The following is a 27,532-nucleotide window of genomic DNA, read 5'->3' as shown; positions in this document are numbered from 1 at the left end:
GCCTACGCCACACTGTGCTGTGCGTCCAGACCAGCCGCCCGGCGCCCCCCTGTGGCTGACTGCACGTACGCCGGCACACGGCCGGCCGCACCGGCCGCGCCACAGGGCGCAGCGCCGCGCTGTGGCGCCGTGTTGTGCTACCAACTCGGTCGCTCGCTTCCGCGGACGGCGGCATCACCACCCTAAACCGTAATTTTATGCCCTAGAAACCTTTCAAAGGACGTATCCTCAGACCGACCCAGGAGCCTCTTCTCCGTCCATCGTTCATCGTCCATCGGGTCCGCACGAGCCCCGAGGTGCCGCACGGTATGCAGAGCAATTGCACGGCGCCGCGCACGCTGCGCCGGCGGCCGCGTGGCCGCGTGGCGGCGAGAGCGGCGCAGCCCGAGCAGGGCAGGGCCCGGCCGGCGGGCGCCCTGGGCGCCGGCGCCGGCGGCCGCGGCAGCCCTGGCAGCCGCACCGGCCGCACGCGCGGCGCGCGCAGAGCTCGCTGACTTCCAGAACCGAATCGGCCATCTCGACGAACCGGAACCCGCAGGCTTAGCCGTCAGGTCGCGCCTTTACTCTCTGTCCATGTCGTCCGGCCTGCAGCGCCGGCGCGTGGCGTCGACCAATGGGTCGTCGACCAACCTGGCGGTGCCCAATTCGCCGTCGAACGTCCCCGCGGGCCCGCACTCGCCCGACCTGAGCTCGAGCTTCCACTCGGACTCGGCCACGTACTCGTCCGAGAACGGCCACCGGATCGCGTTCGACCCCCGCGACCTCGAGGAGGGCGACGAGCGGTCGAAGCAGCCACGGCTGACGCTGATGGAGGAGATCCTGCTGATGGGCCTCAAGGACAAGCAGGGGTACCTCTCGTTCTGGAACGACAACATCTCGTACGCGCTGCGCGGGTGCATAGTGCTCGAGCTGGCGCTGCGCGGCCGCATCTCGATGCAGCGCGACCCCGGCCGGCGGCGGCTGCCGCTGTCGGACCGGCCGATCGAGGTCATCGACGACCGGCTGACGGGCGAGGTCCTGCTGGACGAGGCGCTCAAGCTCATGAAAACCAGCGAGAAGATGTCGGTGGCGTCGTGGATCGACCTCATGTCGGGCGAGACCTGGAACCTGATGAAGATCGGGTACCAGCTCAAGCAGGTGCGCGAGCGGCTGGCCAAGGGCCTGGTCGACAAGGGCATCCTGCGCACCGAGAAGCGCAACTTCCTGCTGTTCGACATGGCCACCCACCCCGTCTCGGACACGGGCGCCAAGGACGAGGTGTGCCGGCGCGCCATCGGTGTGCTGACCGCGCGCACCTTTGTCCTGCCCTCGTCGTCCGCGCTGCTGCCGGAGGAGGTCCCGTTCCGGTACCTGCGCACCATCGCCATGGTCTGCGCGGCCTACGCCGCCAACGTGCTCGAGAACGCGCTGTCGCCGCTTGGCCACGACGCGCGCGACCGCGCCTTTGCCAAGGTCGACGAGCTCCTCGGCGACTTTTCCCAGTGGCCGTTTGCGGCCCGCCCGGGCGCTGCCAGCTCCGGCATTGCCGTCAACCTGCCCCAGGAGGTTTCGGACGAGCTGAACGAAAACAAGGACAAGGAGCTCCAGATCGAGGTCGTGGCCGCGGCCCTCAACGTCTTCACCCGGCTAGACTCCATCCTGTGAGCCGCCGTCTTTTTGTTTAGTTCGTTGACTCTACGTTCTGTGTATATCATCCGCCGCGGCGTGCCGCGGTCTGCATACGCGTATGTACGTTCTCTATTCTATGCACATGAACACTATTTGGGGAGGAACGGCGACGTAGAGCGGGCGGCGTACGACGCAGCCGACTGCGATAGTGGACTGCGGTAGTGGACTGCGGTAGTGGACGCGCAGTGAACGACCACTGCCTTGAGTGGCCCCTGTGTGGCGCAGGCCGCGTGTCTGGTACGACACACGGTGGCAGCGTACGCCGGGCGGCGCCGTGTACGCATGTACGCGTGATACGGCCCGCGCACGCCGGGTCGTAGCGGCCGGGTCGCACAGACCGTGAACCCGTTTGGTGGTCCGGCTGGCCGCACCCGGTAGCATGCGGCTCCGCTGGTCCGGCTGGGTCGCACCTGCGGCCGCGCCGGCGGGTCGCACCGGCGGGTCGCACGGCACCTGTCAGACCCGGCCGACATGCCCAGCCGCCGATAGCGCCCGCCTTCTGTGTCACCGCCTGCACATACTACCCGGCAGCACCCACCAGGCCCACGATAGCACCCGCCTACTTCCTAGTCCATCTCCCGCCGCACGGCCTCGGCCAGCTCGTCCATCAGGTCCTCGCGGACAAACACCAAAAAGTACGGCGTAGCCTCGGACGCATCTTCGTACGGCCCCTCGGCCGCCGGCTGCTTGGCCGCGTTCAAGTATGGCATGGCCTCGGCCGGGTCCTCAATCATGGTCACCCGCTCGTCGTTGTACGACCGGAACTTGCCCGCAACGTGGTCGTAGATATAGACCCAGTAGTGGCCAAACGTGGCCCGGCCACGATGCATGAAGATGGCGTGTACGCGGTAGCCCATGCGGCGCATGTCGGCGAACTGGTCGTCCAGCTGCTCGTGCAGTCGCGCAAGCTCGATCTCGGCCTCGGCCAAGTCCGTCTGCAGCCGGTCGATTTCGCGGTCGAGCTCACCCATGAGCTCGCTCGATAGCGTCCGCACCCTCTCCGGCATCTCGTTGTTTCGATCCTCCAGTTCGGAGAGCCACTCGCGCGTCATGCGCAGCGACTCCACCGTACTGACCTTGCCGCCGGTCAGGTCGCTCTTGAGTGCCTCGAGCTCGCGCAGCCGCGCCAGCAGCTTCCAACGCTGCTCGCGCCGCTCGAGCACATCCGCGCCGTCCATGTATCGGTCCATGTAGACAACCTCGTCGAACCACAGCGGCGCGGTCGACTTGAACGCGCGGCCCAGGCTGCGGTCGAACTGCACGCGCTGGACCTGCACCTGCAGGATCGGCGGCAGCCGCGTGATCGACAGGTACCGCCGGGCCTGGCGGCCCTCGAGCGCGACCGTGTCAACGTCGAAGTACGCGTCGAGCGCGTCGTAGATTGTCCGGGGGCCCGACGCCACGTCCACGATCAGGTGCGAGAACTGCTCCTTCTTGGTGCGCGCGGCCTCGGGCGCGACCACGGCCTCGCCGTCCTGCATTTGCAGGACCTGCTCGGTCGTGCCGTAGAAGAGGTCCTGGATGAAGTCGGCCTGGGGGTCGGCATCGACCGGGCCGAGCCGTGGCGATGTGGCCGCGGACCCGGCCTGCGACGCGGCGTACGGCTTGATGGCCGCCTCGAGCTGGAACAGCACGTTCTGGATGCACTCGGTCACGTCCTGCTGGCTGCCGAACATCATCTGCGACGGCGGCTTGGGCTCGGGGACCGCCACCGTACCGGCCACGTCGGCCACGCTGGCCACCGGCGACGGCATGGGTGCCGCCGGCGGGCTCGGCGCGACCGCCTTGGGCTCTGGCGTGTCGTCCAGCACAACGACTTCGCCGGTCTTGTCCTTCTCGACCACGACCACGTCGTCGCCCACAACGTCCTCGTACGCCGGCAGCTCGTCCACGTCGATGACGCCCGGCGACTCGGCCATGACCGCGTCGCCGTCGATGTCGACTAGCGGCGGCGGCAGCGCCGGGCCATACTCGGCGCCGGTCGGCGCCGGCTCGGCCGACTCGCTCTCGCGCTTCTCGAGCTCGTCCTGTGAGCTCACGAGTGCTAAGTACGCCAGCTCGTGTTTCGGTGCGACTGCACTCTCGCGCGACCGGATCAGGTCGCTGTACAGGCCGCCGAGCTGCTTGACAAAGTCCTGCGCGCGCTGGATCTCCCAGGCCGAAACGATGCGGCCGCCCACGCGCTTGCCGCGCGACACAGCGGCCTCAATGTCCTCCTGCGACGACGCGGTCTGGTCAAAGCGGATGACCAGCTCGCGCAGCGGCTTTATGGTGAAGTAATACTGCAGCAGTGAGTTCAGGTAGCACGTGTTGCCGATGTTCTTGAGCCCGACGGGCCAGTCGGCCGACGCCTCGAGCGCCTTGGCATAGTCAATTTCGCCGGTCCGGAGGTAGTGCCTGTCGTCAGTGGAGTCGCACGCGCACTTACATGAGCGTGGAGCTCTTGCGGGCGTCGGCAATGCTGCGCAGCGCCAGCCGCATCGCCGGCATGTCGCCGGGGCTGTCGGCCACGCGGATCTGGAACACGGTCAAGATGCTCGTGTCGTCCATGTTCTTGATGACCTCGAGCGTGCGGTACGCCGAATCGACGTCCGGCAGCGGCCCAGTCAGGCCCGACTCCTCGGCGTAGCAGAACAGGGCCGGGCTGCCGCGCTCCTTGGCGAGCGTGACCAGCGCCTGGTCGAGCAGCTCGCGCTGGAACGCCGAGTCCTTGGTCTGGGGTCAGCAGGAGCGGGCGTACACTTACGTTGGCCGCGTACGACGCCATGATGAGCTCGTCATCGGTCTCGGCGGTCACACCCAGCAGCGAATAGCTCTGGGCGGCGTCCATGTCTTTGGCGGCCAGGAACATGCGGATGTCGGAGCTGTTGCGGTGGTCGCCGACGATCTTGAGCGAGTTCCGCAGCGTCGGCTCGGACGCGGGCGAGTCCTTGACCGTGGCCTTGAAGATGCCAAGAAAGACATCGTCACCGACGACGTCGGCAGACGCCAGCGCGGGATCCTGCTGCTGCGCAAAGTCGACGCCGAACGCGCGGTAGGCCTCGGCCAGGTCGCCTCGCGAGACCGCACCCAGCGACCGCAGCTCGACCACGCGAATTTGCAGCTCCTCGGACATGCGCGCGCTCGCCACGTCGCACAGACACTCGAAGATGTACGCGGCCGCAGCAGGCTCCGAGGCGACCTGCAGGTCGTACCCGCGGAGCACCATCGCGTCCGCAAAGTCCGGCAGTGCGCCCAGGCCGGCGTACCGCAGTGTCGTCGTCGTCGTAAAGTCCGGGCCGCCGTAGCGCGGCATGCGCGGATAGCTCGCACAGGCTAGCAGCTGCGCCATCGCCGGCGACTCGCTCTCAAGCGAGATGCTGAACGGGTTGGCGTCGCCGGTCACGGCCAGGATGGCGATCTCCATGAGCGTTTCGTTGAGCAAGACGCGCGCAGCCGCGGCCTCCTCGGATGGGCCGTTGACCCGCGGTGGCCGCCACACCGCCAGCGCGTCATCCTTGACAAAGCCGAACGTCGACAGGATGGTTGGGTCTAGCTTTGTGTTGAGCGTGGTGTTGTCGGTGCGGATGCCGCGCGGATCGGCCTCGGCCGGCGTCGCTAGCGGGTCTTTGAGGACCCGGTGCAGCGTCGACAGACACTGCAGTGGCGACGGGATTGCGGGCACGCCGGCGGACCATGCGGTGCGCGTCGAGGCAGCCGCGGCCGCCGGCTGGACAGTCGAGTCGGCGCCCGGGGCTGAGTCGGCGCCCGGGGCTGCTTGGAGGTCCACCAGCGGCTCTGCGCCGTTCTCGGCTGCCGCCCGGGACTGCTCCGCGGCAGCAGCGGCGGCGGCAGCCGCCTTGGCAGCCGCCACGGCTGCTGTCTCGGCGTCTGCGGCAGCCTTGCGCTTGTAATACTCGCGGAACCGCCGCTCGATGGCTGCCGGGTCAAACGTGCGAATGACGTCCTCGGTGATCCGCGGCTGTCGCACGGCCACGGCCACGTGCATGCTGCACAGCGTGCACTCGTACGTGTGGTTGAACTCCGTCGGCGTCGAGGTCGGCTCGGCTGGAATCCGTACCAGGTGGTGGACGTCTGTGGCCGTCGTCGACACGCACTGCCGGCGGTCCGAGGCCACCTCCACGTGAATCCGGCACACGGCACACACGGCGCGCACAACCTCGCAGCCTTCTTCGGCAACAATGCCCTTGGCGCGCGGTCGCGGCGCGCCCGCCTGATCGGCCAAGATGTGCGCCATGTTCGGTCGTTCGGCCAGCTCCGTGTAGACGAGTTCGGAAATGAACGAGTGCGTGTGGTCCGACAGGACGGCGCCGGTCGCGCTCGCGCGGTCGATCGGCCTGGGTCAGCTCGTTCTCGGCCGCACTTACTTCAGCCGGCGGTAGATGGCGTCGACGGCGTGGCCGGACCCGACGGCGGGCACCGGCGCAGCCAGCACGCTGGATCCGGGCGCATACTCGGCCAAAAGAGCCAGCAGCAGCGGCGCGGACCAGCCCTGGCCGGAGGGCATTGTGGGGCTCACGGCGTCGGAGGGTGCACCGGACGATGGACTGCCGGGGCTTGGGGAAATTGCCGGGCGGTTTGTCGTTTGTCCGCGTCCGCGTAGATCGCTGGAGAAGGCGTGGCGGCGAGAATGTCGCGAACACGTGACTCGCGAGGCGCAGCCCCGCGGCTGAGTCGCGCGGGGAGGTCGTGCCGGGCCTGAGCGGCCGACGTCATGATCTACGTGACTGCTTTTGTGAAACGTCGTGTTACACCGGCAATGCGGCGGGTCCGGGCGCCGTTCGCGGGTCAACGGGTCGCACGGGGGTAGCGGGCGCGCGGGGCGACCGCTGAGATGGCGTGCCAGCGAATCATGCCCGCGCCGCACGCGGTGCGGCTGTTAGTGCACTAGCCACAGGCACCACCCCCGGAGTCGACGCCGGCGCTCCAGCCGGTGCAGTGCAACGAGCCTCCGGCGGCAGCCCGTCAAGGTGGCAGCCTGCGGGCAGATCGCGCGCCAAACCCAGGCGTCCATAGCCGCGTGTCGCAGGCAGTCACCAGCGGCGCAGTCACCGCCGGTGGCGTGGCGGCGCAAGCACACCAGACCCGCGGCGTGGGGTGGTGTGAGCCGCACTCTGTGCGGCGCGGGTCTGCCCACCGCCTATACCCGTCCCCACGTGACGGCCAAAATTTGCGCTCACCGCACCGACTCACCACCGTCCACGAAACGCGACATGTACGCCGGGTCTCGTTCGCCCGGCAGGAGCCGGCGCGGCAATCGGCGCGGCCGGCGGCGAGCCGACGGCGACGGCGAACGCGACGAATCTGCCGACGAGCGCGCCGAGCCGCGGCCGCGGCCAGGCGACCTGCCGCCGTTCTCGCTCGCCATCCAGCTCTCGCGGCCGTACCTGACCGGCGCGCAGATCAAGCAGCTCGAGCTGCTGTCGCGGATCACCGGGTCGCGCGAGCAGCAGGCCAAGTTTGCCGCGTTCAGCCAGATTCTGGCGCTGGGCCGGTCGCTGCGGTTTCCGGTCCGGACGGTCGGCACGGCCATGATCCTCTTCCAGCGGTTCTACCTGTTCAACCTGGTGGCAGACTTCCCCAACACGATGGACACGGCGCATGCGTGCATGTTTGTGTCGTGCAAGATGGAGGACACGCTCAAGAAGCTGCGCGACCTGCTGACGGCCGCGCACTACCTCAAGTACCCGAACGGCCCGGAGATCTCGGTCGAGTCGCCCGCGCTCGAGGACCAGCGCCGGCGGATCATCTCACTCGAGCGGCAGGTGCTCGAGACCATGGCCTTTGACTTCCGCGTGCGGCACCCGCAGCCCTGCATCGTCAAGTTTGCGCGCGCGCTCGGCCTGCCGGCCGCGCTGGCCGGCCGCGCCTGGGACGTCTCGGTGGACTCGTACAAGACGGTGGTCCACCTCAAGCACACGCCACAGGCGGTCGCGCTTGGCTGTCTGTACGTGGCCGCGGCGCTGCAGGACGCCGACGTGGACGCCATCACGCCCGAGCGGTTTCTGGTCGAGCGCGCCGAGTACTACCGCGTGGTCGACGCCTTGCTCGAGCTCTACATCGACTGGCTCCCGCACACGCTGCTGCACGACAAGTACAGCGACCCGGCCATGTTCATGTCGCTGCGGATCGCAGTCAACCGCCGGCTGGAGGGCGACGCGCCCGCGCGTGACGACGCTGTGGCAAAGAAGCGCCGCGTGGACTCGCCGCCGCCGGTGGACCTGCGGCTGCGCGACTACACGCTGGGCGACAAGGGCGCGGTGCGCTTTGTGCTGGACGCCGACAGCGAGCGCCGCGAGCACGACGCGGCGCGCGACGCCGCCCGCAGCGCCGACGCCGACGACGCCCGCTAGTGTTCGGCGTCTGCGGCGCCTGCGCGGGCTGCACGCTGCAGACTGGCTTGTATGATAGAGTAGGAATTCATGCGCCACGGCGCCACCCTAAACTCGGCTGTGAAATTTCTCCCACGGACTTGGCCAACGTCCATCACCATGGCTTCTCGAATCTCTGCGCTCGCTTTCCGCGCCGCCCGGGCGACGCCGGCGTCCGCGCTGCGCGTGGCCGTGCCGCGGACACTGCCGGCCCGTCCGGCGCTGGTTGCGTCGCGTGCGTCCGTGTGGCGCCTGCCGACGGCCCGGTTCAACTCGCAAAAGGCGCCGGAGTTTGCGCCGGCCGTGGTCTACTCGTACAAGGAGGTGGGTGTATGCGACAGCAGGCCGGTCGCGGTCGCCGGCAACGGATGCCCGATTGCCGTCGATGCCGCACGCGAGCGCGCCAGGCAGTGCTGACGGACAGGTCAAAGAGCTCGCTCAGAAGCCGCGCCCTGGCACGGTCATCGTCGACGTGCGCGAGCCCGGCGAGCTCGCCCAGACGGGCTTCATTCCGGGTGCCATCAACATTCCGTACAAGTCGGCGCCGCACGCGCTTGCCATGTCCGAGGCTGATTTCGAGGACCACTTTGGGTTCCCGAAGCCGTCCAAGGACAGCGAGCTAGTGTTTTACTGTCTCGGCGGCGTGCGCTGCGACTACGCGCAGCAGATTGCCGGCAGCCTGGGCTACGACCGCCGGGGCAACTACCTGGGTAAGTTGTCGGCCGGCGAGACTGACGCCAGGCTCGTGGGAGGACTGGGTGGCCAACGAGAGCAAGTAGAGTCAATGGATAGCGACCGCGGAATTGCCGACCAGCGAGGCGCCTGCTGGAGCCGGCTGGGCGCTGGCAGGACCAGAGCCTGCCGGCTGACGTAGAGGGCGAGGCTGGGCTGGGCGCCGCACGCCGTGCGGCTTTCGGCAGAGCCGGTGTGCAGGTGCGGGCGCGGACGGCTGAGCCGCACGGACGTGCGCCCGCACGGACGCGGGGCCAGGCGAGCCGCACAAGCCGCACGAGCCGCAGGCATGGCGGGCCCGACGAGCCGCACGCTGCGCGGCGTCTACAGCCGCACGACGTGCGGCGCGCCGCCACGCCGCACCCCGTGCGGCGCTGCTCCCAACGCAAATTTTGCCCGCCCGCGTCCGATCCGCTCAGTCTACGAACCCGACCGGCCCAGCATTGTCAGCGCCAGCATGCCCAAGGCTCCTCGTGCACGGCCAGCGGCCGACGATGCCTTTCTAAACACATCCCAGGCCCGGCCGGCCAGATCGGACCGGCCGCAGCGCGGCGGCGCCCGGGGCGGCGCCCGGGGCGGCGCCCGTGGCCGCGGCCGCGGCGGCCGCGGCGGCCGCGGCGGCGCTCGCGGCGGCCGGATCGTCGGCGGCCGCGTCGTCAATACCGAGCCCGAGGCCGAGGTGGACTCGGACGCCCAGGCGGACGCATTCGACGCCGAATCGGACTCGGACGCTGAGTCCGACGCCAGCGGCGCCCCCGACGAACAGCCCGCCAAGAAGCGCCGGTCCAAGCACGCCCCCCAAGAGCTCTCGTCCAAGGTCAAGGTCGGCCGGCACCGCGAGATCATCGAGGTGCCCAAGATCCAGCGGCGCGACCCCCGCTTCGAGGGCCTCTCCGGCAAGTTCGACGAGAGCAAGTTCCAGAAGCACTACGCTTTCCTGGACGAGTACCGGCAGACCGAGATCGGCGAGCTGCAGAAGCAGGTCAAGAAGGAGAAGGACGAGCGCCAGCAGGAGAAGCTCCAGCGGCAGCTGCAGAGCCTGGTACGTCTACACACGAGCGCGCTGACGGCAGCAAACCAAGCTCGACCTGTCCAAGAAGAAACAGTTCGAGCGCGACGTCCTGCGCGAGCACAAGCAGAAGGAGAAAGAGCTGGTCGCCCAGGGCAAGCAGCCGTACTTCCTCAAGAAGTGTAAGTGGCCGCCGGAGCGCGCTGACAGCAGCCGACAAGCGCAACCTGATCCTGGCCAAGAAGTTCGAGACCATGAAGAAGTCGGACGTGGACCGCGCGATCAAGAAGCGGCGCAAGCGCAACGTGGCCAAGGAGCGCAAGAACATGCCCGACCGGCGCGGCGTGTAGCCGGCCGGCGGCGCGGGCGTCGCCGGGTGCCGGCACCGTTGCTGCCGGCGCCCTGGCCGCGGCCGCCGTGCTGCAAAATACACTATCACACCGACCCAACCGCCGGGCGGCCGCCATCGCGGCGGTCAGGCCCGGCCATCACGTAGCCTGCGTCGGCGCAGCGCCGCCAATGTCGGCAGTGCCGACGGGCCGGGCCGAGCGTCCGGCCGGGACCGTCCGGGCCGCACGCGACGCGGCGGCGCCCCAGGCCGATCCCGTAGTCGGGCCGTCGGTCCCAGCCCACACCGCACGCCAGAATCGGTCACCAGCGCTGCGACGGCCCGACGTCGACTTCGCACCTGGTAAGCGCAGCGCCCCCTTGTCACGGCTCCACACCTACATCATGGCGAGCGGCAACAGCAGTGCCGCAGCCAGCAGCCCGGCCGGCCCGGCCGGCCCTGGACACGCCGTGCAGTTCGACCTGGCGACGCGGCCGGACCGCACTGACAGCCCGCTCGGTGGCCGCGAGAGGCCGGTGTCGACGGGCCCGAGTGCCGCAGCGCGTAGCAACGGCAACCACGCGCACTTTGTGACGACCGAGTCGCTCCAGCACGCCGCCGCCACGTCGTACCCGTCGCTGCCGACCAACGACGGCAAGCTGCACCTGCTGCTGGCCGGCACGGGCTCGGTGGCGGCCATCAAGATCCCGCTGATCGTGGAGAAGCTGCTGCGGACGTACGGCCGGCACCGGATCGCCATCCAGGTCCTCGCCACCGACTCGGCCATGCGTTTCATCGAGGCCGCCGAGCACCCGCTGCCCGCGGACGTGCGCATCTGGCGCGACGCCGACGAGTGGCGCGAGTGGTCCAACCGCAACGACCCGATCGTCCACATCGAGCTGCGCCGCTGGGCGCACGCCATGCTCATCGCGCCGCTCTCGGCCAACACGCTGGCCAAGATCGCCAACGGTCTCTGCGACAACCTCGTCACCGCCGTTGTGCGTGCGTGGAACACGGCCATGCCCATCTTCCTGGCCCCGGCCATGAACACCTACATGTACACCAACCCGATCACCAAGAAGCACCTGAACGTGATCAAGAACGACATGGACTGGATCACCATTCTACGGCCGGTCGAGAAGGTCCTGGCCTGCGGCGACATCGGTATGGGCGGCATGCGCGAGTGGAGCGACATTGTCGAGATCATTGCGACCAAGTTTCCGCCGTCGTGCTACAACACGCGGCCCGAGGCGCACGGCATGACCGCCGTCACCGTCACTCAGTCGGGTAACAACGTGGCCTCGCCGACGTTTGCGCCGGCCGACGCCGACATGGACGTTGACGCCGACGAGGGCGACGAGGGCGACGAGGGCGACGATGCCGACGAAGGCGACGAGAACGCCATCGACTCGTCTTCGTCGTCCGAGGACATGGGACCGGTGCAGCGCACCCGCCGCCCGTCCAAGCTGGTTCCGGGCGGCACGATGCCGTCGTCGCTGGCGGCGTGAGCAGTAGCTAGGAATGTACAAGCCGCACCGCGTGCGGCGCGTTACACAAGAAAACACGCGCGTGCCGCCATCATACCCGCGAGATCGCGCACGGGTCGCATCTGCCGCACTGCTGACGGCCACTACCCGAGGGGGTCGCCGCTGCAGGCCTCGCCGCGGTGCACGTGCCTCCGGCGGCGACTCCGTCGGGGTAGCTGCCCTGCGGGCAGAGTGCACGGTGCCGCACGCGAGTGGCACATAGCCGCCTCCGCCGATGCTGGCTGCCTCGGCGGAGTCGCCGTGGGAGACTCGCACAAGGCTGGTGCCTGCCTCCGGCGGCGAGTCCACCGGGCGTAGTACCCCGCGGGCAGATCATACCGCGCCGCACTGTGTGCGGCTCGTAGCCAGCTCCGCACCGCCACTCCTGCAGAGGCGTCGGGGCTCGGCGCGTGCTCCGCCGTGTGGCTGCCTGCGCAGGCGCGACGCAGAGGTCCGTGCGGCTATATGCAGGCGCCTGCGACGCCATCGCGTCGGCGGCGCCACTCGCGCCGCACGCTCTGCGGCGCTTATCCGCTATCAGATGAGTTACCCTGCTGTGGGGAGCGCGCCCACGCCGCGGCCTTCTGCGATCTGCCGACACCGCACGCGAGGCGGTCAGATTCGGTGCCCGCGACGCCGAGCATGCGATTCTGGCAGCCGATTGAGCTGACCGCCGTCCGGCGGCCGGTTCTGCTGCCGGACGAGACCGATGTGCTGGTGCAGGGCCACGTGGGCATCTACGAAGGGTGAGCCCGGATCGGCGGCGGAACGGCGGCTGCGAGCGAGGCAGAGGCCGCAGAGGCGGGGCCGCAGAGGCCGCACCGTCTGCTGCTGCCGCCGTGGGCTGGACACGCTGACCTCTAGGCGCCAGCCGCTCGAAGGCTACCAAAACGGGCGGATCTATCTGACGACGCACCGCGTCTGCTACGTCGATGCGGCACACCCTCTGACGCGGTCCGTGGCCGTGCCGCTTTCGCGAGTGAACCGCGTGCAGTTTGCGCCAGCCCTCATGAAGGCGTCGCCGCGGTTGACGCTGTTTTTCCACACCGACAACATGTTTGTCGTCTCGCCGGCCGGCAGACCTCGAAGCCCGTTTGGAACGCGATCCCGGCCGGCCGCCACGCGTGCAGTGTCTGGCGCAGGCGCGACGGCGCCCGTCGTGGCGCCGGCCACGTGGATCTGCCAGATCTGCTCGTTTGCGAACCCTCTCAGGGCGGACGCGCGGCTGCCGCCGTGTTTGGCCTGCGGACTGAAGCCGTCGCGGGACGTCTACGAGGCCGCGCGGGCCGGGTCTTCGGCCGCGTCGGCCGCGACGTCGGCCGCGGCGTCGGCCGTGCCGTCCATGGCATCCTCGGTCGCGTCGCTGGCGTCGTCGCCGGCCAGCTCGCCCGTGATCGCGCCGGCGGCGCTTGCAGCCGCGCCCGTCGTCGAAACAGCGCCTCCGGCGGCCGGGTTCGAGTGTCCGCGATGCACGTTCATCAACCATCCCGCGCTGCCGGCGTGCGAGCTGTGCGGCGCGTCGCTGGTGTCGTCCAACGTGCCGCCGGCGCTGCTCTCGAGCGCCTTTTCCGAGATGCTCATCGAGGACGACCGGTCGCGGTCGCCGCCGGCCAGCCGGACAGGGATCGAGGTCGCCGAGCTGCAGAACTACGTGCGGCTCAGTCTCCGCGGCGGCGGCGAGAAGGTGTTTGTCGAGAAGCTCAACATGGTGCTGGCGCGCAAGATGTGGATCCGGCCGCACGCGCGCGGCCGCTCGCCGACGCCCAAGCCGCCGACGCCGCTGACCGGCACGCGCGAGGCGACCCCGGAGCCGGCGGACGACGACGACGACGACGGAGCCGGCGACGTGCGCGTCAGCGGGCCCAAGCTCGGCATCTTCACGCTCGAAACACGCTCGCAGCACGCCCGCCAGCGCAACGAGGATCTGCTCGGGTCGCTGCACGACCTGCACTCGCTCATGGCCAAGGCCAAGGAGATGGTCACGCTCGCCGAGACGTTTGCGCAGCGGCTGTCGACCGCGCCCGGCGTGCCCGAGGAGGCGCGGCTGGCGCTGCTGCAGTCGTCCACGGCGCTCGGGCTGTCGTCGCCGGTGGTCATGCGCGAGGTGGCCGGCGGCGAGGACCACGTGTTCCACTCGGAGCTGGCCCGGCAGATCGCCGAGTTCCTCGACAGCGGCGTGCTGCGGCGCGAGGGCGGGACGATCACGCTCTTTGATCTCTTTGCGCTCTACAACAAGGCCCGCGGGATCTCGCTGATCTCGCCGACGGACCTGCAGAAGGCCTGCGCGCTCATGCACCGGCTGCACCTGCCGTTCCGGCTGCGCCGCTTCAAGTCTGGCGTGCTGGTCATCCAGGCTGCGTTCAAGTCGAACGAGGCGAACGCGGCCCAGGTCACGGCGTGGATCAAGGCCAGCTACGCGCACGACGCGGCGTACGCGGGCGCGACGCCGCACGACGTGCACGTGCACTTTGGCTGGAGCGTGATCGTTGCCATCGAGGAGCTCGAGGCGGCCGAGTCGCGGGGGGACCTGTGCCGGGACGCGCCGATCGAGGGCAGCCGTTTTTTCCCGAACCTAATAACGGCCGCGGCCGCGTAATGCATTGGTAGACCGAGCCGCAGGGCGTGCGGCGCCGCCGGCGCGTCGAGCCGCGCCGCGTGCGGCGCGAGAGTCACGTGTTCGCCACAGATCGCCGGCCGCAATTGTCACCCCGCCTCGCCGTTGTCCTAGACCTCACCGCCGACACAGTTCCATCGAACCAGCTCCGCACGGCACTCTCCCCTCAGATCCATCGCCAATTTCACCGGCGGGCCCCCGGAGGTGTCCCCCAAGCACTCGCACACGGCGACCGCGCATTTTTGAGCCCCCCACACCATTTTGAAGACGACGCCGTCCGCCTGTCTCTTTGTTATACGCCATGGGTGAGTCCGCTGACGCGGCCGCGACGGCCGCGGCGGCGCCGCGGAGCCGCGGCGCGGCCGCCGGCCGCCTCGCTCGCTCCCTGCTGACCCCCAGGAATCCCCAAGTTCTTCCGATGGATCTCGGAGCGGTATCCGCTGATATCCAAGGTCGTCGACGAAAGCAACATCCCCCAGTTCGACAACCTCTACCTCGACATGAACGGCATCCTGCACAACTGCAGCCACAAGGACGCCGATGACACGTCGTTCCGGATATCCGAAGACCGCATGTACATGGCCATCTTCAGCTACATCGAGCTGCTGTTTGAGAAGGTCAAGCCGCAGAAAATGTTCTTCATGGCGATCGACGGCGTCGCCCCGCGCGCCAAGATGAACCAGCAGCGCGCCCGGCGGTTCAAGACCGCGATGAGCGCCGAGGAGGCCCGGCAGAAGGCCCGGCGCAGCGGCGAGGAGGAGCCCAAGGACCCGCCGTTCGACTCGAACGCGATCACGCCCGGCACCGAGTTCATGGCCAAGCTCACGCTGCAGCTCAAGTACTTTGTCACAAAGAAGGTGTCGGAGGACTCGCGCTGGCGCAACATCGACATCGTGCTGTCGGGCCACGAGGTGCCCGGCGAGGGCGAGCACAAGATCATGGAGTACATCCGCAAGACCAAGGCCGCCGCGGGCTACAACCCCAACACGCGCCACTGCCTGTACGGCCTGGACGCCGACCTGATCATGCTGGGGCTGGTCTCGCACGACCCGCACTTTTGTCTGCTGCGCGAGGAGGTCACGTTCGACTCGGGCCGCAACAAGCCCAAGGAGCTCGCCCAGCAGAAGTTCTACCTGATGCACCTGGCGCTCGTGCGCGAGTACCTCGAGCTCGAGTTTGCCGACCTCAAGAGCCAGCTCTCGTTCGAGTACAGCTTCGAGCGCGTGATCGACGACTTCATCCTGATGGCGATCTTTGTCGGCAACGACTTCCTGCCCAACCTGCCGCAGCTGCACATCAACGACGGCGCGCTGTCGCTCATGTTCGCCGCGTACAAGAAGGCGCTCGTCAAGTGCACCGGCTACATCAACAACTACGGCACGATCGACATGGAGAACCTGCGCGTGCTGCTCAAGGAGCTGTCGCCGTTCGAGATCGGCGCGTTCCAGGAGGAGACCAACAACGGGCACTCGGCGCCGAAGAAGGCCAAGAAGGGCGAGAAGACGCTGACGCGCCAGCAGCACCAGCTGTTCGACATCCTCGACCAGCACATCTGCCAGGTGCTCCTCAACCCCGCGCACTCGGTCCCGGCCATCAACCTGCCGCTGGTCATGGTCGGCGACGAGAAGCTGTTTCTGGACGAGCTGCTCGTGACCGTCGGCCTGCAGAGCCAGGTCATCCCCGGCCCCGACGGCCAGCCCTACCTCTCGGTCTCGCTCGCGCCGTACCAGGACCCCGCCCAGCCGCTCGACGAGGACGACAAGTTCAACGTCCAGCAGGTTCTCGACAAGTACCGCTCGGCCACGGTCGTCGACGGCGGCGACGACGAGGACGACGAGCTCCTGGCCAACTTCCGTGCCTGGAAGGACAACTACTACCGCACCAAGCTCAAGTTCTCGTTCTACGACGAGCAGAACCTGCGCGCGCTGTGCGAGAACTACGTCCAGGGCCTGCAGTGGGTCCTCAACTACTACTACAAGGGCGTGTCGTCGTGGTCGTGGTTCTACAGCTACCACTACGCGCCCAAGATCTCGGACATCGCGCGCGGGCTCGGTGCCGACGTCGACTTCAAGATCGGCGAGCCGCTGCACCCGTTCGAGCAGCTCATGGGCGTGCTGCCCGACCTGAGCAACAAGCTCATCCCGTCGGCCTACCGCCATCTGATGAGCAACCCGGACTCGCCCATCCTCGACTTCTACCCGAAGGAGTTCGAGCTCGACCTGAACGGCAAGAAGGCCGAGTGGGAGGCGGTCGTGCTGATCCCGTTTGTCGAGGAGGCGCGCCTGCTCAAGGCCATGAAGGACTGCGAGCACCTGCTGACGGCGGACGAGCGCAAGCGCAACGGCTTTGGCGAGATGCTCAAGTTCTCGTTCGACCCGACGGTGGACGTCTCGTACGAGTCGCCGCTGCCGGGGCACTTTGTCAACCTCGAGCACAGCCACTGCGTGGTCTCGGACTACTTCTTCCCCGCGTTCCAGCCGACGCCGGTGGCGAACTCGCTCTGCGCGGGCGTGCTGCTGGGCGTGCAGTCGCTGGCGGGCTTCCCGTCGCTGTACACGATCCCGCACACGTCGCAGCTGACGCGCAAGCACCATGTGAACGTGTTCCAGCAGGACTCGAAGCGCGACGCCATCGTCGTGACCATCGCGAACCAGTACGGCGACATGGACGCCATGGACGCCGCGGTCGAGCTCATCGGCAAGCACACGTACGTCGAGTGGCCGTACCTGCGCGAGGCCATGGTCGTGGCCGTGTCGGACGACACGTTCCGGTACGAGAGCCTGCTGATCAACGGCAAGTACGAGATCATGCCGTCGGCGCACAGCCAGAAGGACGCGGACCAGGTGCGGCGCATGGGCACGCGGCTGGCCAGCGACTACGCGCGGCTCGGCGTCGTTATCGGCGAGGCCAAGGTGCTGCTGCACCTGCGGCCGCTGGCCGGGCTGATGCTGACGGCCAACGGCGCGCTGGTCAAGCGCTACGACGGCGACCGCACGCGCGAGCTCACGGCGGCGATCCAGACCACCGTCCGCACCGTCGTCAACGAGGACTCGCGCTTCCGCGAGCGCGCGCCGCTCACGATCGAGAACGAGTACCCGATCGGCACCTGGGGCTTCTTCCTCGGCGGCTTTGCGTACGGCCAGCCGCTGCAGGTCACGCGCGTCGCCAGCCCCGAAACGGTCGACGTGTGGCTCTCGGTCAGCAAGGACGACGTGCACACGGGCACGACCATCGCCATGAAGGAGCGCCACAGCCTGCAGTACTTCCCGTCGAGCACGGTCGCGACCAAGCTCAAGCTGACGAACCTGCTCGTGTCCAAAATCACGTCGAGCTTCATGGTGACGACCGGCAACGACAAGAACGTCAACATCGGCCTGCAGCTCAAGTTTGAGAGCAAGCAGCAGAAGGTCATGGGCTACACGCGGCGCGGCACGATGGGCTGGGAGTTCAGCCAGAAGGCGGTCGATCTGATCCACGAGTACGTCCAGAAATTCCCGGACCTGTTTGCCGGTCTCAAGAAACCGGCCAACGGCGACTTCCCGGCGATCGCAACCGTGCTCAAGGTCCCGGAGGACAAGGCACGCGAGCGGCTCGACGAGATCCGCGCGTGGCTCAAGCAGGTCGGCGTGCGCGACTTTGAGCGCGTCAGCCTCGACTGCGAGCAGCTCACGCCCGAGTCCGTCAAGGAGATCGAGGCCATGGCCGACAAGCTGGTCGAGCAGGCGCGCGCGGCGCCGGCGCGGACGACCATGGTCCGCAACGTGCCGCGCCGCGGCATCCTCAAGCCGTCGGACGCGATCCACAAGCTCGGCGGCCAGACGTTCCGCCTGGGCGACCGCGTGCTGTACGTGCAGGACTCGGGCGCCGTGCCCATTGGCATCAAGGGCACGGTGGTCGGCCTGATCACGCTCAGCAACGGTCAGCGCGCGCTCGACGTCGTGTTTGACCACACGTTCATGGGCGGCTCGGCGCTGAACAACCGGTGCTCGATTGACCGCGGCCGGACGGTGGATTACGCGTCTGTGCTGAATTTGACGACACACGAGTTGCAGATCCAGACCAAGGCCCAGGCCGGCCAGAAGACGGCGCCGAAGGCCGCGCCCAAGACGCGGCCGGCCGGCCAGAACGGCTCAAACGGTCAGGGGCCGCAACGACAGCCGAGCAAGGGCCAGCCACGACCGAACCCGAACGGACGGCCGCAGGGCAAGCGTGGACCGAACAGCGGTCCGGGCCCGAACGTCCCGAACGGATCGAACGGAGCGAACGCGCCTAAAGGCAAGCCCAAAGGTGCGATCAAAAACGGCAGCGTTGGTGGCAAGAAACCGGCGGTTGCCGTGAGTCAGTAAATGGCGTCGTGGCTGGTGGGTAGACCGGCGGGTCCAGCTCGTTGAGTTCGAGTCAGGACTTGCGGGTCAGGACTTGCGGGTCAGGACTTCCGGGTCAGGACTTGCAGGTCAGGACGTCCGGGTCAGGACTGAGTCAGGACTTGTGGATCAGGGGCCGCGGGTCAGTACTCGCGGGTCAGTACTCGCGGGCCAGGACCTGCGGGTCAGGACCGCCGGGTCAGGGCTCGCGGGTACCCCTCATGGAGCCGACCTCGCGGGTCGCATCCCTTACGGGTCGCATCCCACGGCTCATGGCGGCTACTTCACGGCCATCGCTCCACGCCCACCAGCCACCACCACCCTTACAGCGTGTACAGTATCATGTGTGTACATTACGGTCTGGCGCTTTGCATTTTTGTTGATATGATGAACATTTATTTTTGTCTATCCATGTCGACACGGCAGCAGGGCTAGTCGTGCATAGACTCGTGTATGATAGTACAGACCAATATACAGGCGATGCTATCGCTGGGCCGGGAACTGGAACTTGGATCGGGCTGCGCTCTTGTCCCAGAGCAACATGCCCACGTACGGCTGGACATTCCACTCGAGCGCGAGTGTCGCGTCGCGCTCGTTGAATTTGCCGGTCACGTCGTAGACTTGGTAGTCGGCCTTTTGGTTCTTGAGCGAGATCACGGCGGTGTCTTTGGACGTGATGATGTCGTCCCACAGTACGACCTTGTTGCTCTGCGGTCAGCGGGTCCGGGTGGCGTACGTACGTAGGGCTTGCCCGGATATGACGCCGTCAGGTAGACAAACACCTGTTTGGTGTTCCAGTTGAACAACGGCGTGAGATCTGTCGTCAGCGCGCACGCGCACGCACGTACCGGCCTCCACCGAAAACTTGGCCGTCGCGTACTCCTGGCGCTTGTAGTTGTATCCGCCCTGCGGCCGGCCGTACTTGCTGCCGGTCAGCGGGCGCGGCCGATGACTTACACTGTAATTGAGTCAAGCGCGATGGACGCCTCGGGCGTGGGCGTGAAATGGTCCTGCACAAGCGAAGAGAGGGCGACCGCGAGCGCCATGAAGAGCGCCACGGTCGATGCGAAGCCGCAGTAGTTTTGCAGCCGCTGCGACGTCGAGAACATGCTGATGGATGCGTGGCAGAAGAGGTGAGGTCGGGTGTTGTGTGCACGTGAGCCGCATGGGGTGCGGCTTAGCGCGCGCCGCTGGTCGTGCGGCTGACAGCATATAGCCGCACGCTCTGCCGGGAGCCAATTCCACGGCGGCCTCGCTGGCGGAAGCCCATCTACAGCGTGTGAGCCTCCGGCGGCGACCCAATGAGGGCAGCTACTGCGCGGGCAGCCTCGCACGTAGCCACAGCCATATAGCCGCGCCATGCTCTGTCTGCAGAGCAGCTGCCGTCGGCGTAGCCAGCACCAGCGGCTCACCCGCGGTGTCGCGCCCTCCCAGGCGCACACCGTCAAGCCATTCCATACCAAAACAATCCCATTAAGTATACAAACATGCATAGCATACACAGCAATGGGCCTAGCCCTGGATGATGGCCTTGATAATGTCGTCGCCATCGTGCTCGGCCTGCACAAGCGCAGCCACGTCGTCGCCTACAATGTCGCGGAACCGCGCGAGCCCCTCGGCCGAGACCTCCGAGATCGTGGTCATTTCCTTGTCGACGAGCGCGCGCAGCGCCTCGACGACCACCTTGCCCAGCCGGGCCTTCTCCGGCTGAGAGATGCCGCTCTGGTGGCCGATCACCTTCGACCACTCGCGCAGGTTGCCCAGAACAACCACGCGGACAACCTCGGGCCCGATCGACGTCAGACCCGAGATGGCGCCGTAGTGCGTTCCCAGCGGCTTCTTGTTGTCCATAAACGCCTTGAACAGCGTGCGCGTCACGCGCGGCTTAAGCGTATGGTACGAGTCGCCGTACTGCGTGCAGATGTACTGCAGGATCGACGACGCAAAGTCGCGCACCTCGAAGTGCTCCAGCGACCCCGGCTGCGGCGAGCCGATCTTCTTGGCCACCAGCAGCGTCAGAATGAGCGGCATGATCGAGTGGATCTGGGGTCAGCGTGTCCGCACGTCCACTTACGTAGGGCTCGATGAAAATCGTCGGGTTCGTCACCAGCGCGTGCAGCACCTGCAGGATCAGATACAGCAGCGACGCGTTGCCCAGGTTGTTTGTGATCTTCTCGGCCGCGAACTGGATAAAGTAAGGCACCAGCTGGTGCAGCCCCGCATCGTTCCGCAGCGAGTTCAGCGCGGCAGTCTTCATCGCGCTGTCGTCCGACTCCTCCGTGAGTGCCGCAATGACCCGGTCAAAGTACAGCTGCAGCTCCTTCGACAGCGCGTGCTTCACCAGGGGCTTGACCTCGACCTCGCCAGCCGGCAGCATGCTCGACTGGCCCGCCGGCTTTGTCACGTCCGACGGCGCCGGATTCTGCGGAATCGACGGCTGGACACCCTCAATCGCCAGCCAGTGCGCTGCCGTCAGCTCCGCCTGCGCGCGCACTCACCTGTAAACGACACCTCGCGCGGCACCTTTGGCAGCGGCATGTTGATGATCTTTTCAAAGTCGACCACGTCGTCGTCGATGTAGTACAGGGTCTGGCCAGGCCCGAGGATGGCCTCGCGGAACCGGACTGGCCGCGATGAGTCGTAGCCGTAGAGCGGCTGCTGTCAGCCCGATCGCACCACAACCTACCTCGACGTTGAGCACACGCATCGCGTGGCTTATATCCGACGTTGTCAGGTGCGTCCGCTTGCCGTGCCGCATGAACTTGAGCGCCTGCTCCAACAGCTCGTGGATCCGGTATTCGATGTCCATCGCGAGCGCCTTGGCCACATCTTCAGGGAGGTTCACGATGCCGAGACTCTCGGCGACATCTCGGACCGTGTCCGACGGCGACCACAGCGTGTACGAGAACTTCATGACGGCGATGCCTGCTGGATTGGGCGGAGGACGATGGCGCCGTGATCGATGCTGGCCACGGAGGTGCTGGGGTGCGGGCGAAAAACAGCACCGAGTTACCCGGCTATCACGACTTTCCCCGGCCAACGGCTTCGCCGCGCCAGCGCCCGGACCAGCGGGCCAGGCGGCAGTCTGGCTGTCGCGGCGCGGGTGCCGCTGCGGTCAGCGGCCCCGGCCCTGTCGTCCGGTCCAAATCAGAGAGTATATCGTGTATTTACAGACATATATGTACACCAGCCGGAACGCGCTCACACGGCCTTGGTCGACAGCTTGACGCCGTGCCACTTCTTGATCTCATCCTGCAGGATCTCATTCACCATGCGATGCTGCTTTATCATCGGGATCCCCTTGAACTTGGTGGAACCGACATCGATCGCAAACATGGACCCGCAGCCGCCTGACGTCAGTTGAAGCCGGCGGTCCACTTACCCGAGATATCCTGGACCGACAGCCGGGTTGGCTCAAGAGCCTTTGCCAGCATGTCAAACAGGTAAGCCTCGTACTCGTTCATGGCCGGATCCTTGACCAGTGCCGCGGGCTCGGCGGAGACGCTGTAGAAGCGGCCGCGCACGGCGAACGCAGCCGGGGCCGCGCGGAACACGCGGGTAGCCGGCCGGGCAGCCCGCACAGCCGGTACCCGAGCACAGCGCGCGGCAGTTGCCGGAAGAAGGCGCATACACAGGCTCATGGTGTCTGTCGGAGATACGTTGCTGCAGGCTGCTCGGGAGATAGTAAGAGATAGGGCTGCGGAAAGTAGGGTTCCAGTGGGGTGATTACATCAGCGGCTCGTGCGGCTCGTGCGGCTCGGACGCGCGTGCGCCCGGGCCACGATACGTGCGGCTCATGCGACGTGTGCCGGCGACCGCGACTCAGGCACCCACCCTGCAGGTCGCCCACCCGCAAATGCGGTGCGCTCGGACGACCTGGATCACGACAGCGCTACGCGGCCCCGCGCTCCTGACCGCCCTGGCCGCCCTGACCCCCGTGGGCACCCTGCATGCCCCGCCAGGCTGCCTCGTGACCGTGCCGGTCCATACCGGCCATGCGCGACCGATGCGCTAGTCGTCGCGAGTAAGTGCCGCCAGACCGACACGCAGACCGGTCCTAAACGCGCGTAGCACGCGCTGTACGTAGTCTAATAGCCGCCTACTTGAGCTCAAGGACGAGTGGATACGGGGCGGTGGGTGTCCAGACGCACTATCTATGCAGGTCACAGCCAATGCGGGTACTACCGCGAAGTGTAGCCAAGCCGCCGGTCGCAGCCGACCCGGACCCGACTACGGACCGCGCCGAGCCACTGTGCAGGACAGCGGTACCGGTACCCGCCGGTTTGTACACCTGCGGGCCCGCACTTGCGCACGCGGCTGTGGTCAGCGTCCAGCTCAGGAGTCCGTATCGCGTATCTGCGTCGCCGGTCGCGTTAGCCGCGTCGTCGCGCGCAGAGACTGCCGTGGCCACCGCGGACCCGTGGGGATGCTGCCGCAGAGTCGATCGATCTGCGGCGCGTGCAGCTCGAACTCAGACTGCAAGTGGCGGCCGGCGGTTGCAGAGGCGACACCGCAGCGGCCAGCTGGCCGTGCAGTTGCCGCAGTCCGGCAGCGCTGCAGCCGGCTCGGTCGTGCCCATGCCCCATTCAGTGGTCGCACGGGGGCAGCCTAGGCCGCCGACACACGGCACGGTCACTGACCGGCAGCTATTTTTGGCACGACAGAGAGAGACGCTCGAAGGTGGTACCCGGCGCGCGACCGGTGGTTCAGCCAATCCGGCTGCCTCGCACCAGACCCGGTGCCGCGGCTGAGTCACTGCGGCCCGCCTGCAAGCCGCCCAGCGCGCGCGGCGTGGAGCGCCTGGGCAGCAAGCGGGCAGCGCGCGCGCGCGGCACGCGCGCGACGAGTGCGGCTCCAAGCGCAAAAGCGCGCTGCACCTGTGCAGAATATGCGGGTACTATCTGCGTGGTAGTCGTCTCTTTAGCCGCTTTGGGTGCGCGAGTCTATTCCCAGTCACCTCTCTCCATTTTCGGCTACCTCATCATCGCTTCGGGTCAGAGGCAGCGCACCCGCGAAATAGGAGAACGCCGTGGGCACCCGATGCGACTCACTAGAGCCCTTCTGGGACTGACCGACATGCCCCGTAGGCCTGTACCGGGGTACGTCGCGCAGCTACATCGCTCCCGGCCGGCCGGTGCTACCCGACCCGAGTCGGATCACGGCAGCCCTGGCGCCGGTCTGCGCTCTTTCGTCATGAGCCGACCCGCAGGCACGACGCCCGTCGTATCCGCGCCGACTGGCGCAGCAGACCTAAAACATACCCGCATGAGCGCGCAGGGCGCGCTCGCCGCGGACCAAACACTACTAAATCGAATCACCCACTAAACCTTTTTTTCCTAGCCCGCGCTCGCTGCGTTCACTCACCGCCGCTGGCTGCCCTTCCGTTTTTCCTGCTTTCATTTTCTTCCCTCTTTTTCTTCTCTTTCCTTCCCTCTTCTACTTCCACGACCTAATCTCATCCACATCAAGATCCTTCACCTCTGTTGATCGGTCTTCGTTCGTGTCTTCGTTTTTTTCTTTTTTTTGTTTTGGGTCTTTTTGTTTTTGTTTCGTGTCAGTACGTACCGCTTTTTCGTATTTGCCCGTTTCGTTGATTTCGTTCACTGGTTTATCATTCGCAATCGGCTGTTCGAGAATTAATTGCCTCTACCAGAGCAAGCCATTACCATTTTGCTTTTGTCAGGGAGTCTCTGACTTGAACATTGACGGCTGTGCTCGACGTCGCTACTAAATCATTTGGTCCTGGTTGCTGGTGTACTGTTTCATTCGGCATTAGATAATTCGTTCGGGTCCATTTTGTATTCGTAAGTGCACGCGCGCGAGCGCCCCGGCATCGAGTACGAACGCTAACAGGCAGTATTGGTTTTCTTGACTAGTCCTGTTGATTTTGGATTCATTTTTCGGTTCATCGCTTCGTCTACAACTTTGCAAATTACCAATGTCTTACTCGTACGATTACGCTCAGCCCCAAGACTCGGCTTCGCCTCAGGGCGCTGCTCCTGCTGGCGCTCCTGCTCCCTCGGCTGACCCGGCCGCAGCTGCTGCCGCGGCTGCTGCCGCCGCCTTCACGAACCCGGCGGCCGCCCCGCCCTCGGTGGCCTCGCCGATCAATGACTCCAAGACTACGCTCTGGTATGTGGCTGAGCTGACGTGGCAATGCTGACAATGCAGGATGGGCGAGCTGGAGCCTTGGATTGACGAAAACTTCATCCGCCAGGTTTGGTCGAACTTCGGCGAGGCTGTCAATGTCAAGATGATCCGTGACAAGTTCTCAGGGTATGTGACGCTCACGTGCGCGATGAGCACGCAAACAATGGACCGGGACTGACATCGATAGCACCAACGCGGGCTACTGTTTCATCGACTTCTCAAGCCCCGCCGCCGCCGCCAAGGCGCTGACCCTCAACGGCACGCTAATCCCGAACACCCAGCGTACGTTCAAGCTCAACTGGGCCTCGGGCGGTGGCTTCACCGAAAGAGCGTATGTATATGGGCGCGCACACCTGGAGCGCGGACGGCAAGCTGACAATGGGGCACACAGTCCCGAGTACTCGATCTTCGTGGGCGACCTTGGCCCCGAGACCAGCGAATACGTTCTGCTGAATCTGTTCCAGACCCGCTACCCGTCGTGCAAGTCTGCCAAGATCATGACCGACCCCGTGTCGGGTATGTCCCGCGGCTACGGCTTTGTGCGCTTTACGGATGAGGGCGAGATGCAGCGTGCCCTGACCGAGATGCAGGGTTACTACTGTGGCAACCGTCCCATGCGGATCTCGACTGCTACGCCCAAGAACAAGATGTCGAACGTGTCGGGCGGCATGATGTCGCAGCAGGGACCCGGCCAGATGGGCATGTACCAGATGGGCATGCCGCCCATGGGCTACTACGGTGCCCCGCAGCCCATGAACCAGTTCACCGACCCGAACAACACTACTGTGTTCGTCGGTGGCCTGTCGGGCTACGTGACCGAGGATGAGCTCCGCAGCTTCTTTGCGGGCTTTGGAGAAATTACTTACGTCAAGATCCCCCCTGGAAAGGGTTGCGGTTTCGTCCAGTTCGTCCAGCGCCACGCCGCCGAGATGGCCATCAACCAGATGCAGGGCTACCCGATCGGAAACTCGCGCGTTCGTCTTTCGTGGGGTCGTTCGCAGAACAACTCGGGCCCTGTCAATGCTCCTTACAGGTAGAATTTTTTATTTTGTTTTGTGTATATAAGAAAAGCTTGGTGTTGTTTCATTTACTTTTCTTTTCTTCGTTTCGTCTGATTTTTTCTTCGTTTTTCTCTTTTTTTGAATTCTTTGACTCTTCATCTGATTTTTTTCTGGTTTCGTTCTCAATTGCTTTTGGGTATGACCTTTTTTTGCTTTTTCTTTACTTCGTTTTGTGATGTGTGTGATGCACCCTATACGTTTGAATGATACTGAGTGCTGGTTTAGGCCTACTCCTCCGCCTCCTGTATATCCTTCCATAGGGATGCCACCACAAAATCAGTATAGTCCTTACGCACCTATGAAGTAATTTCAGTTTGATTGATTGCGTTGTTCTTTTTGTTTGCTTTTCTGTTTTGATTGTGTACTACAGTTCTTCAAGGTACGTTCCCGTTGGTCTTTAATTATGGTTCTAACGTTTTTTTCTTCTAGTCCGCACGCTGCTGCCGCAGTCCAAATGCACGATTCGACACAGCAAGGCCAGCTGCCAACGGGCGGAGTCGGTGGGCAGCAGCCCGGACCGGAGTCGGGCGAGATCCCCGTGGCGCGGCTGAACGAGCTGTATCTCGCAGCCCGGGATGGGCGCCTGGACCGGATGGACGCGGCAGGTCGGGGATATCACGGTGTATATGCGCAGTAAATACGGTTATGACGACTAGAGACTTGATTTTGTTTAATTTTGTGTCGGTACGCTTCACTTTGACAATGGCTTCTACATTTCTACTGCAAGGCAATCTTCTAATCCTTTTTTTTAATAATACGGTTAGGCGTTAGAAAAGTTTCTTGGAAGGTCGTGTTGGTCTTGATGCGTTTCACTCTGCCGCTGCTGCGACGTTTTGGACTCGCGGCAAACAAGTTGTAAATTTTGTCTTCCGTACATCTGTTTAGATGACTTTTTTGCAGTGCCGACTATAGTAATAATACACACTTGGTCAGAGGCTACGCGGGATGCGTCTAGAGATGTATTCGAACGATCGCGGTATGTACACATGTCCGTGGCCCGGTCCGAGATGCAGGGACGCTACTCGTCCTTCTGGAGGTCGAACGGCCAGTCCTCCTCGCCGTCACGGACCTCGTAGTAGCGCGCAGGGTCGATGCCGTGGGTCTGGTGGTGCGCCAGGTTAAAGATCGGGAAGACGGCGAGCATGGTGGCCGAATACGTGGTGTAGCGGGCAGCCAGGTCCTGCAGGTACGACGGCGTCTGCGACGTCGGGTACAGCGGCTCGCCCTTGGCCAGGCGCGACTTCATCTCGTAACGGTCCTTGGCGACCTCCCGGGCGTTCTCGTCCCAGCCCCAGAAGCGGCGCGACGAGCGCAGGTACGACACCGAGAAGCCGGCGAAGAGGCCGAGGGCACCGGCGGCGCGCAGGGTCGGCGCCAAAGTCCGAGCGCCCTTGACCGACGTCGGGTCAATGTGCTGCAGGGCGAGGAGAAACGCCGGGCCACCAACGGCGACGGCCGTGCCGGTCACAAGGTCCGAGAAGCGCATGTACCGGACAACGCGGGACATGTGGGGATCCGTGTCGATGATCTGGACGTTAGCCGGAATCGCCCTGAGGGGCGTCGCGGGCGCGCGCCGGGCTCACCTCGTACGCCGCGGGGGCGGGCTTGACGGGGCTGGCCATTGCGGATGCGGGATGCCTGTGCGCGGGGAAGAGAGGGCCAGACAGAGATGCTTCAACTGGTGAGGGCAGACGTTCGTGCTGAATTTT

At 65.7% G+C, this 27,532-nt stretch overlaps 14 protein-coding genes across 14 annotated transcripts; 9 read left to right on the top strand and 5 right to left on the bottom strand.

Annotated features, from left to right (window-relative positions):
• The first annotated feature begins 435 nt into the window (after positions 1 to 435).
• On the top strand, positions 436 to 1,760 carry V1510DRAFT_410619 (Golgi phosphoprotein 3-domain-containing protein). Its single transcript, XM_066932750.1, has one exon. It carries the CDS (start codon positions 574 to 576, stop codon positions 1,642 to 1,644), a length of 1,071 nt encoding a protein of 356 aa, XP_066791116.1. The 5' UTR covers positions 436 to 573; the 3' UTR covers positions 1,645 to 1,760.
• A 474-nt stretch (positions 1,761 to 2,234) lies between these two features.
• Positions 2,235 to 5,656, bottom strand: V1510DRAFT_360021 (uncharacterized protein; the record flags this gene model as incomplete). The annotated part of the gene is made up of 3 exons (XM_066930999.1): positions 2,235 to 4,065; positions 4,097 to 4,383; positions 4,409 to 5,656. The coding sequence occupies 3 exons, from the start codon at positions 5,654 to 5,656 to the stop codon at positions 2,235 to 2,237; spliced, it is 3,366 nt and encodes a 1,121-aa protein (XP_066791115.1).
• Positions 5,657 to 6,446: 790 nt separating this feature from the next.
• On the top strand, positions 6,447 to 8,113 carry V1510DRAFT_410616 (cyclin-like protein). The gene has a single exon (XM_066932749.1). The coding sequence runs from the start codon at positions 6,882 to 6,884 to the stop codon at positions 8,019 to 8,021; it is 1,140 nt and encodes a 379-aa protein (XP_066791114.1). The 5' UTR covers positions 6,447 to 6,881; the 3' UTR covers positions 8,022 to 8,113.
• A 9-nt stretch (positions 8,114 to 8,122) lies between these two features.
• On the top strand, positions 8,123 to 8,852 carry V1510DRAFT_410613 (Rhodanese-like domain-containing protein). The gene is made up of 3 exons (XM_066932748.1): positions 8,123 to 8,363; positions 8,464 to 8,749; positions 8,781 to 8,852. Exons 1-3 carry the CDS (start codon positions 8,160 to 8,162, stop codon positions 8,816 to 8,818), a joined length of 528 nt encoding a protein of 175 aa, XP_066791113.1. The 5' UTR covers positions 8,123 to 8,159; the 3' UTR covers positions 8,819 to 8,852.
• A 691-nt stretch (positions 8,853 to 9,543) lies between these two features.
• V1510DRAFT_349507 (uncharacterized protein) lies at positions 9,544 to 10,121 on the top strand (the record flags this gene model as incomplete). The annotated part of the gene is made up of 3 exons (XM_066930848.1): positions 9,544 to 9,813; positions 9,845 to 9,962; positions 9,994 to 10,121. Coding segments are annotated over 3 exons (516 nt in total), but the record flags the coding sequence as incomplete, so codon positions are not given.
• Positions 10,122 to 10,686: 565 nt separating this feature from the next.
• Positions 10,687 to 11,343, top strand: V1510DRAFT_348083 (flavoprotein; the record flags this gene model as incomplete). The annotated part of the gene is made up of 1 exon (XM_066930838.1): positions 10,687 to 11,343. A coding segment is annotated over one exon (657 nt), but the record flags the coding sequence as incomplete, so codon positions are not given.
• Positions 11,344 to 12,236: 893 nt separating this feature from the next.
• On the top strand, positions 12,237 to 14,246 carry V1510DRAFT_389014 (EAP30/Vps36 family-domain-containing protein). The gene is made up of 3 exons (XM_066931726.1): positions 12,237 to 12,380; positions 12,499 to 12,924; positions 13,018 to 14,246. Exons 1-3 carry the CDS (start codon positions 12,277 to 12,279, stop codon positions 14,228 to 14,230), a joined length of 1,743 nt encoding a protein of 580 aa, XP_066791110.1. The 5' UTR covers positions 12,237 to 12,276; the 3' UTR covers positions 14,231 to 14,246.
• Positions 14,247 to 14,549: 303 nt separating this feature from the next.
• V1510DRAFT_400944 (XRN 5'-3' exonuclease N-terminus-domain-containing protein) lies at positions 14,550 to 18,594 on the top strand (the record flags this gene model as incomplete). The annotated part of the gene is made up of 2 exons (XM_066931995.1): positions 14,550 to 14,553; positions 14,648 to 18,594. 2 exons carry the CDS (start codon positions 14,550 to 14,552, stop codon positions 18,592 to 18,594), a joined length of 3,951 nt encoding a protein of 1,316 aa, XP_066791109.1.
• Positions 18,595 to 18,988: 394 nt separating this feature from the next.
• V1510DRAFT_372756 (putative microsomal signal peptidase) lies at positions 18,989 to 19,748 on the bottom strand. The gene is made up of 4 exons (XM_066931501.1): positions 19,570 to 19,748; positions 19,461 to 19,537; positions 19,353 to 19,429; positions 18,989 to 19,320 (listed from the first exon to the last, which is right to left on the bottom strand). The coding sequence occupies exons 1-4, from the start codon at positions 19,719 to 19,721 to the stop codon at positions 19,096 to 19,098; spliced, it is 531 nt and encodes a 176-aa protein (XP_066791108.1). The 5' UTR covers positions 19,722 to 19,748; the 3' UTR covers positions 18,989 to 19,095.
• Positions 19,749 to 20,064: 316 nt separating this feature from the next.
• V1510DRAFT_410602 (uncharacterized protein) lies at positions 20,065 to 21,646 on the bottom strand. The gene is made up of 4 exons (XM_066932747.1): positions 21,299 to 21,646; positions 21,111 to 21,267; positions 20,687 to 21,078; positions 20,065 to 20,655 (listed from the first exon to the last, which is right to left on the bottom strand). The coding sequence occupies exons 1-4, from the start codon at positions 21,524 to 21,526 to the stop codon at positions 20,125 to 20,127; spliced, it is 1,308 nt and encodes a 435-aa protein (XP_066791107.1). The 5' UTR covers positions 21,527 to 21,646; the 3' UTR covers positions 20,065 to 20,124.
• Positions 21,647 to 21,759: 113 nt separating this feature from the next.
• On the bottom strand, positions 21,760 to 22,321 carry V1510DRAFT_410599 (bola protein). Its single transcript, XM_066932746.1, has 2 exons — positions 21,995 to 22,321; positions 21,760 to 21,962 (listed from the first exon to the last, which is right to left on the bottom strand). The coding sequence occupies exons 1-2, from the start codon at positions 22,251 to 22,253 to the stop codon at positions 21,814 to 21,816; spliced, it is 408 nt and encodes a 135-aa protein (XP_066791106.1). The 5' UTR covers positions 22,254 to 22,321; the 3' UTR covers positions 21,760 to 21,813.
• Positions 22,322 to 24,265: 1,944 nt separating this feature from the next.
• Positions 24,266 to 25,892, top strand: V1510DRAFT_227795 (uncharacterized protein). Its single transcript, XM_066930505.1, has 5 exons — positions 24,266 to 24,416; positions 24,470 to 24,744; positions 24,784 to 24,888; positions 24,950 to 25,093; positions 25,154 to 25,892. Exons 2-5 carry the CDS (start codon positions 24,551 to 24,553, stop codon positions 25,797 to 25,799), a joined length of 1,089 nt encoding a protein of 362 aa, XP_066791105.1. The 5' UTR covers positions 24,266 to 24,416; positions 24,470 to 24,550; the 3' UTR covers positions 25,800 to 25,892.
• Positions 25,893 to 26,245: 353 nt separating this feature from the next.
• On the top strand, positions 26,246 to 26,519 carry V1510DRAFT_410596 (uncharacterized protein). Its single transcript, XM_066932745.1, has one exon. It carries the CDS (start codon positions 26,278 to 26,280, stop codon positions 26,458 to 26,460), a length of 183 nt encoding a protein of 60 aa, XP_066791104.1. The 5' UTR covers positions 26,246 to 26,277; the 3' UTR covers positions 26,461 to 26,519.
• A 69-nt stretch (positions 26,520 to 26,588) lies between these two features.
• V1510DRAFT_372744 (putative NUXM subunit of mitochondrial NADH:ubiquinone oxidoreductase) lies at positions 26,589 to 27,526 on the bottom strand. Its single transcript, XM_066931500.1, has 2 exons — positions 27,407 to 27,526; positions 26,589 to 27,351 (listed from the first exon to the last, which is right to left on the bottom strand). The coding sequence occupies exons 1-2, from the start codon at positions 27,443 to 27,445 to the stop codon at positions 26,842 to 26,844; spliced, it is 549 nt and encodes a 182-aa protein (XP_066791103.1). The 5' UTR covers positions 27,446 to 27,526; the 3' UTR covers positions 26,589 to 26,841.
• Between the last annotated feature and the right edge of the window lie 6 nt (positions 27,527 to 27,532).

The sequence above is a fragment of the Dipodascopsis tothii genome, assembly GCF_038497935.1.
Source record: "Dipodascopsis tothii strain CBS 759.85 unplaced genomic scaffold V1510scaffold_3, whole genome shotgun sequence".
Lineage (NCBI taxonomy): Eukaryota > Fungi > Ascomycota > Lipomycetes > Lipomycetales > Lipomycetaceae > Neoaidaea > Neoaidaea tothii.
This window is presented reverse-complemented; position numbering and strand designations above follow the sequence as displayed.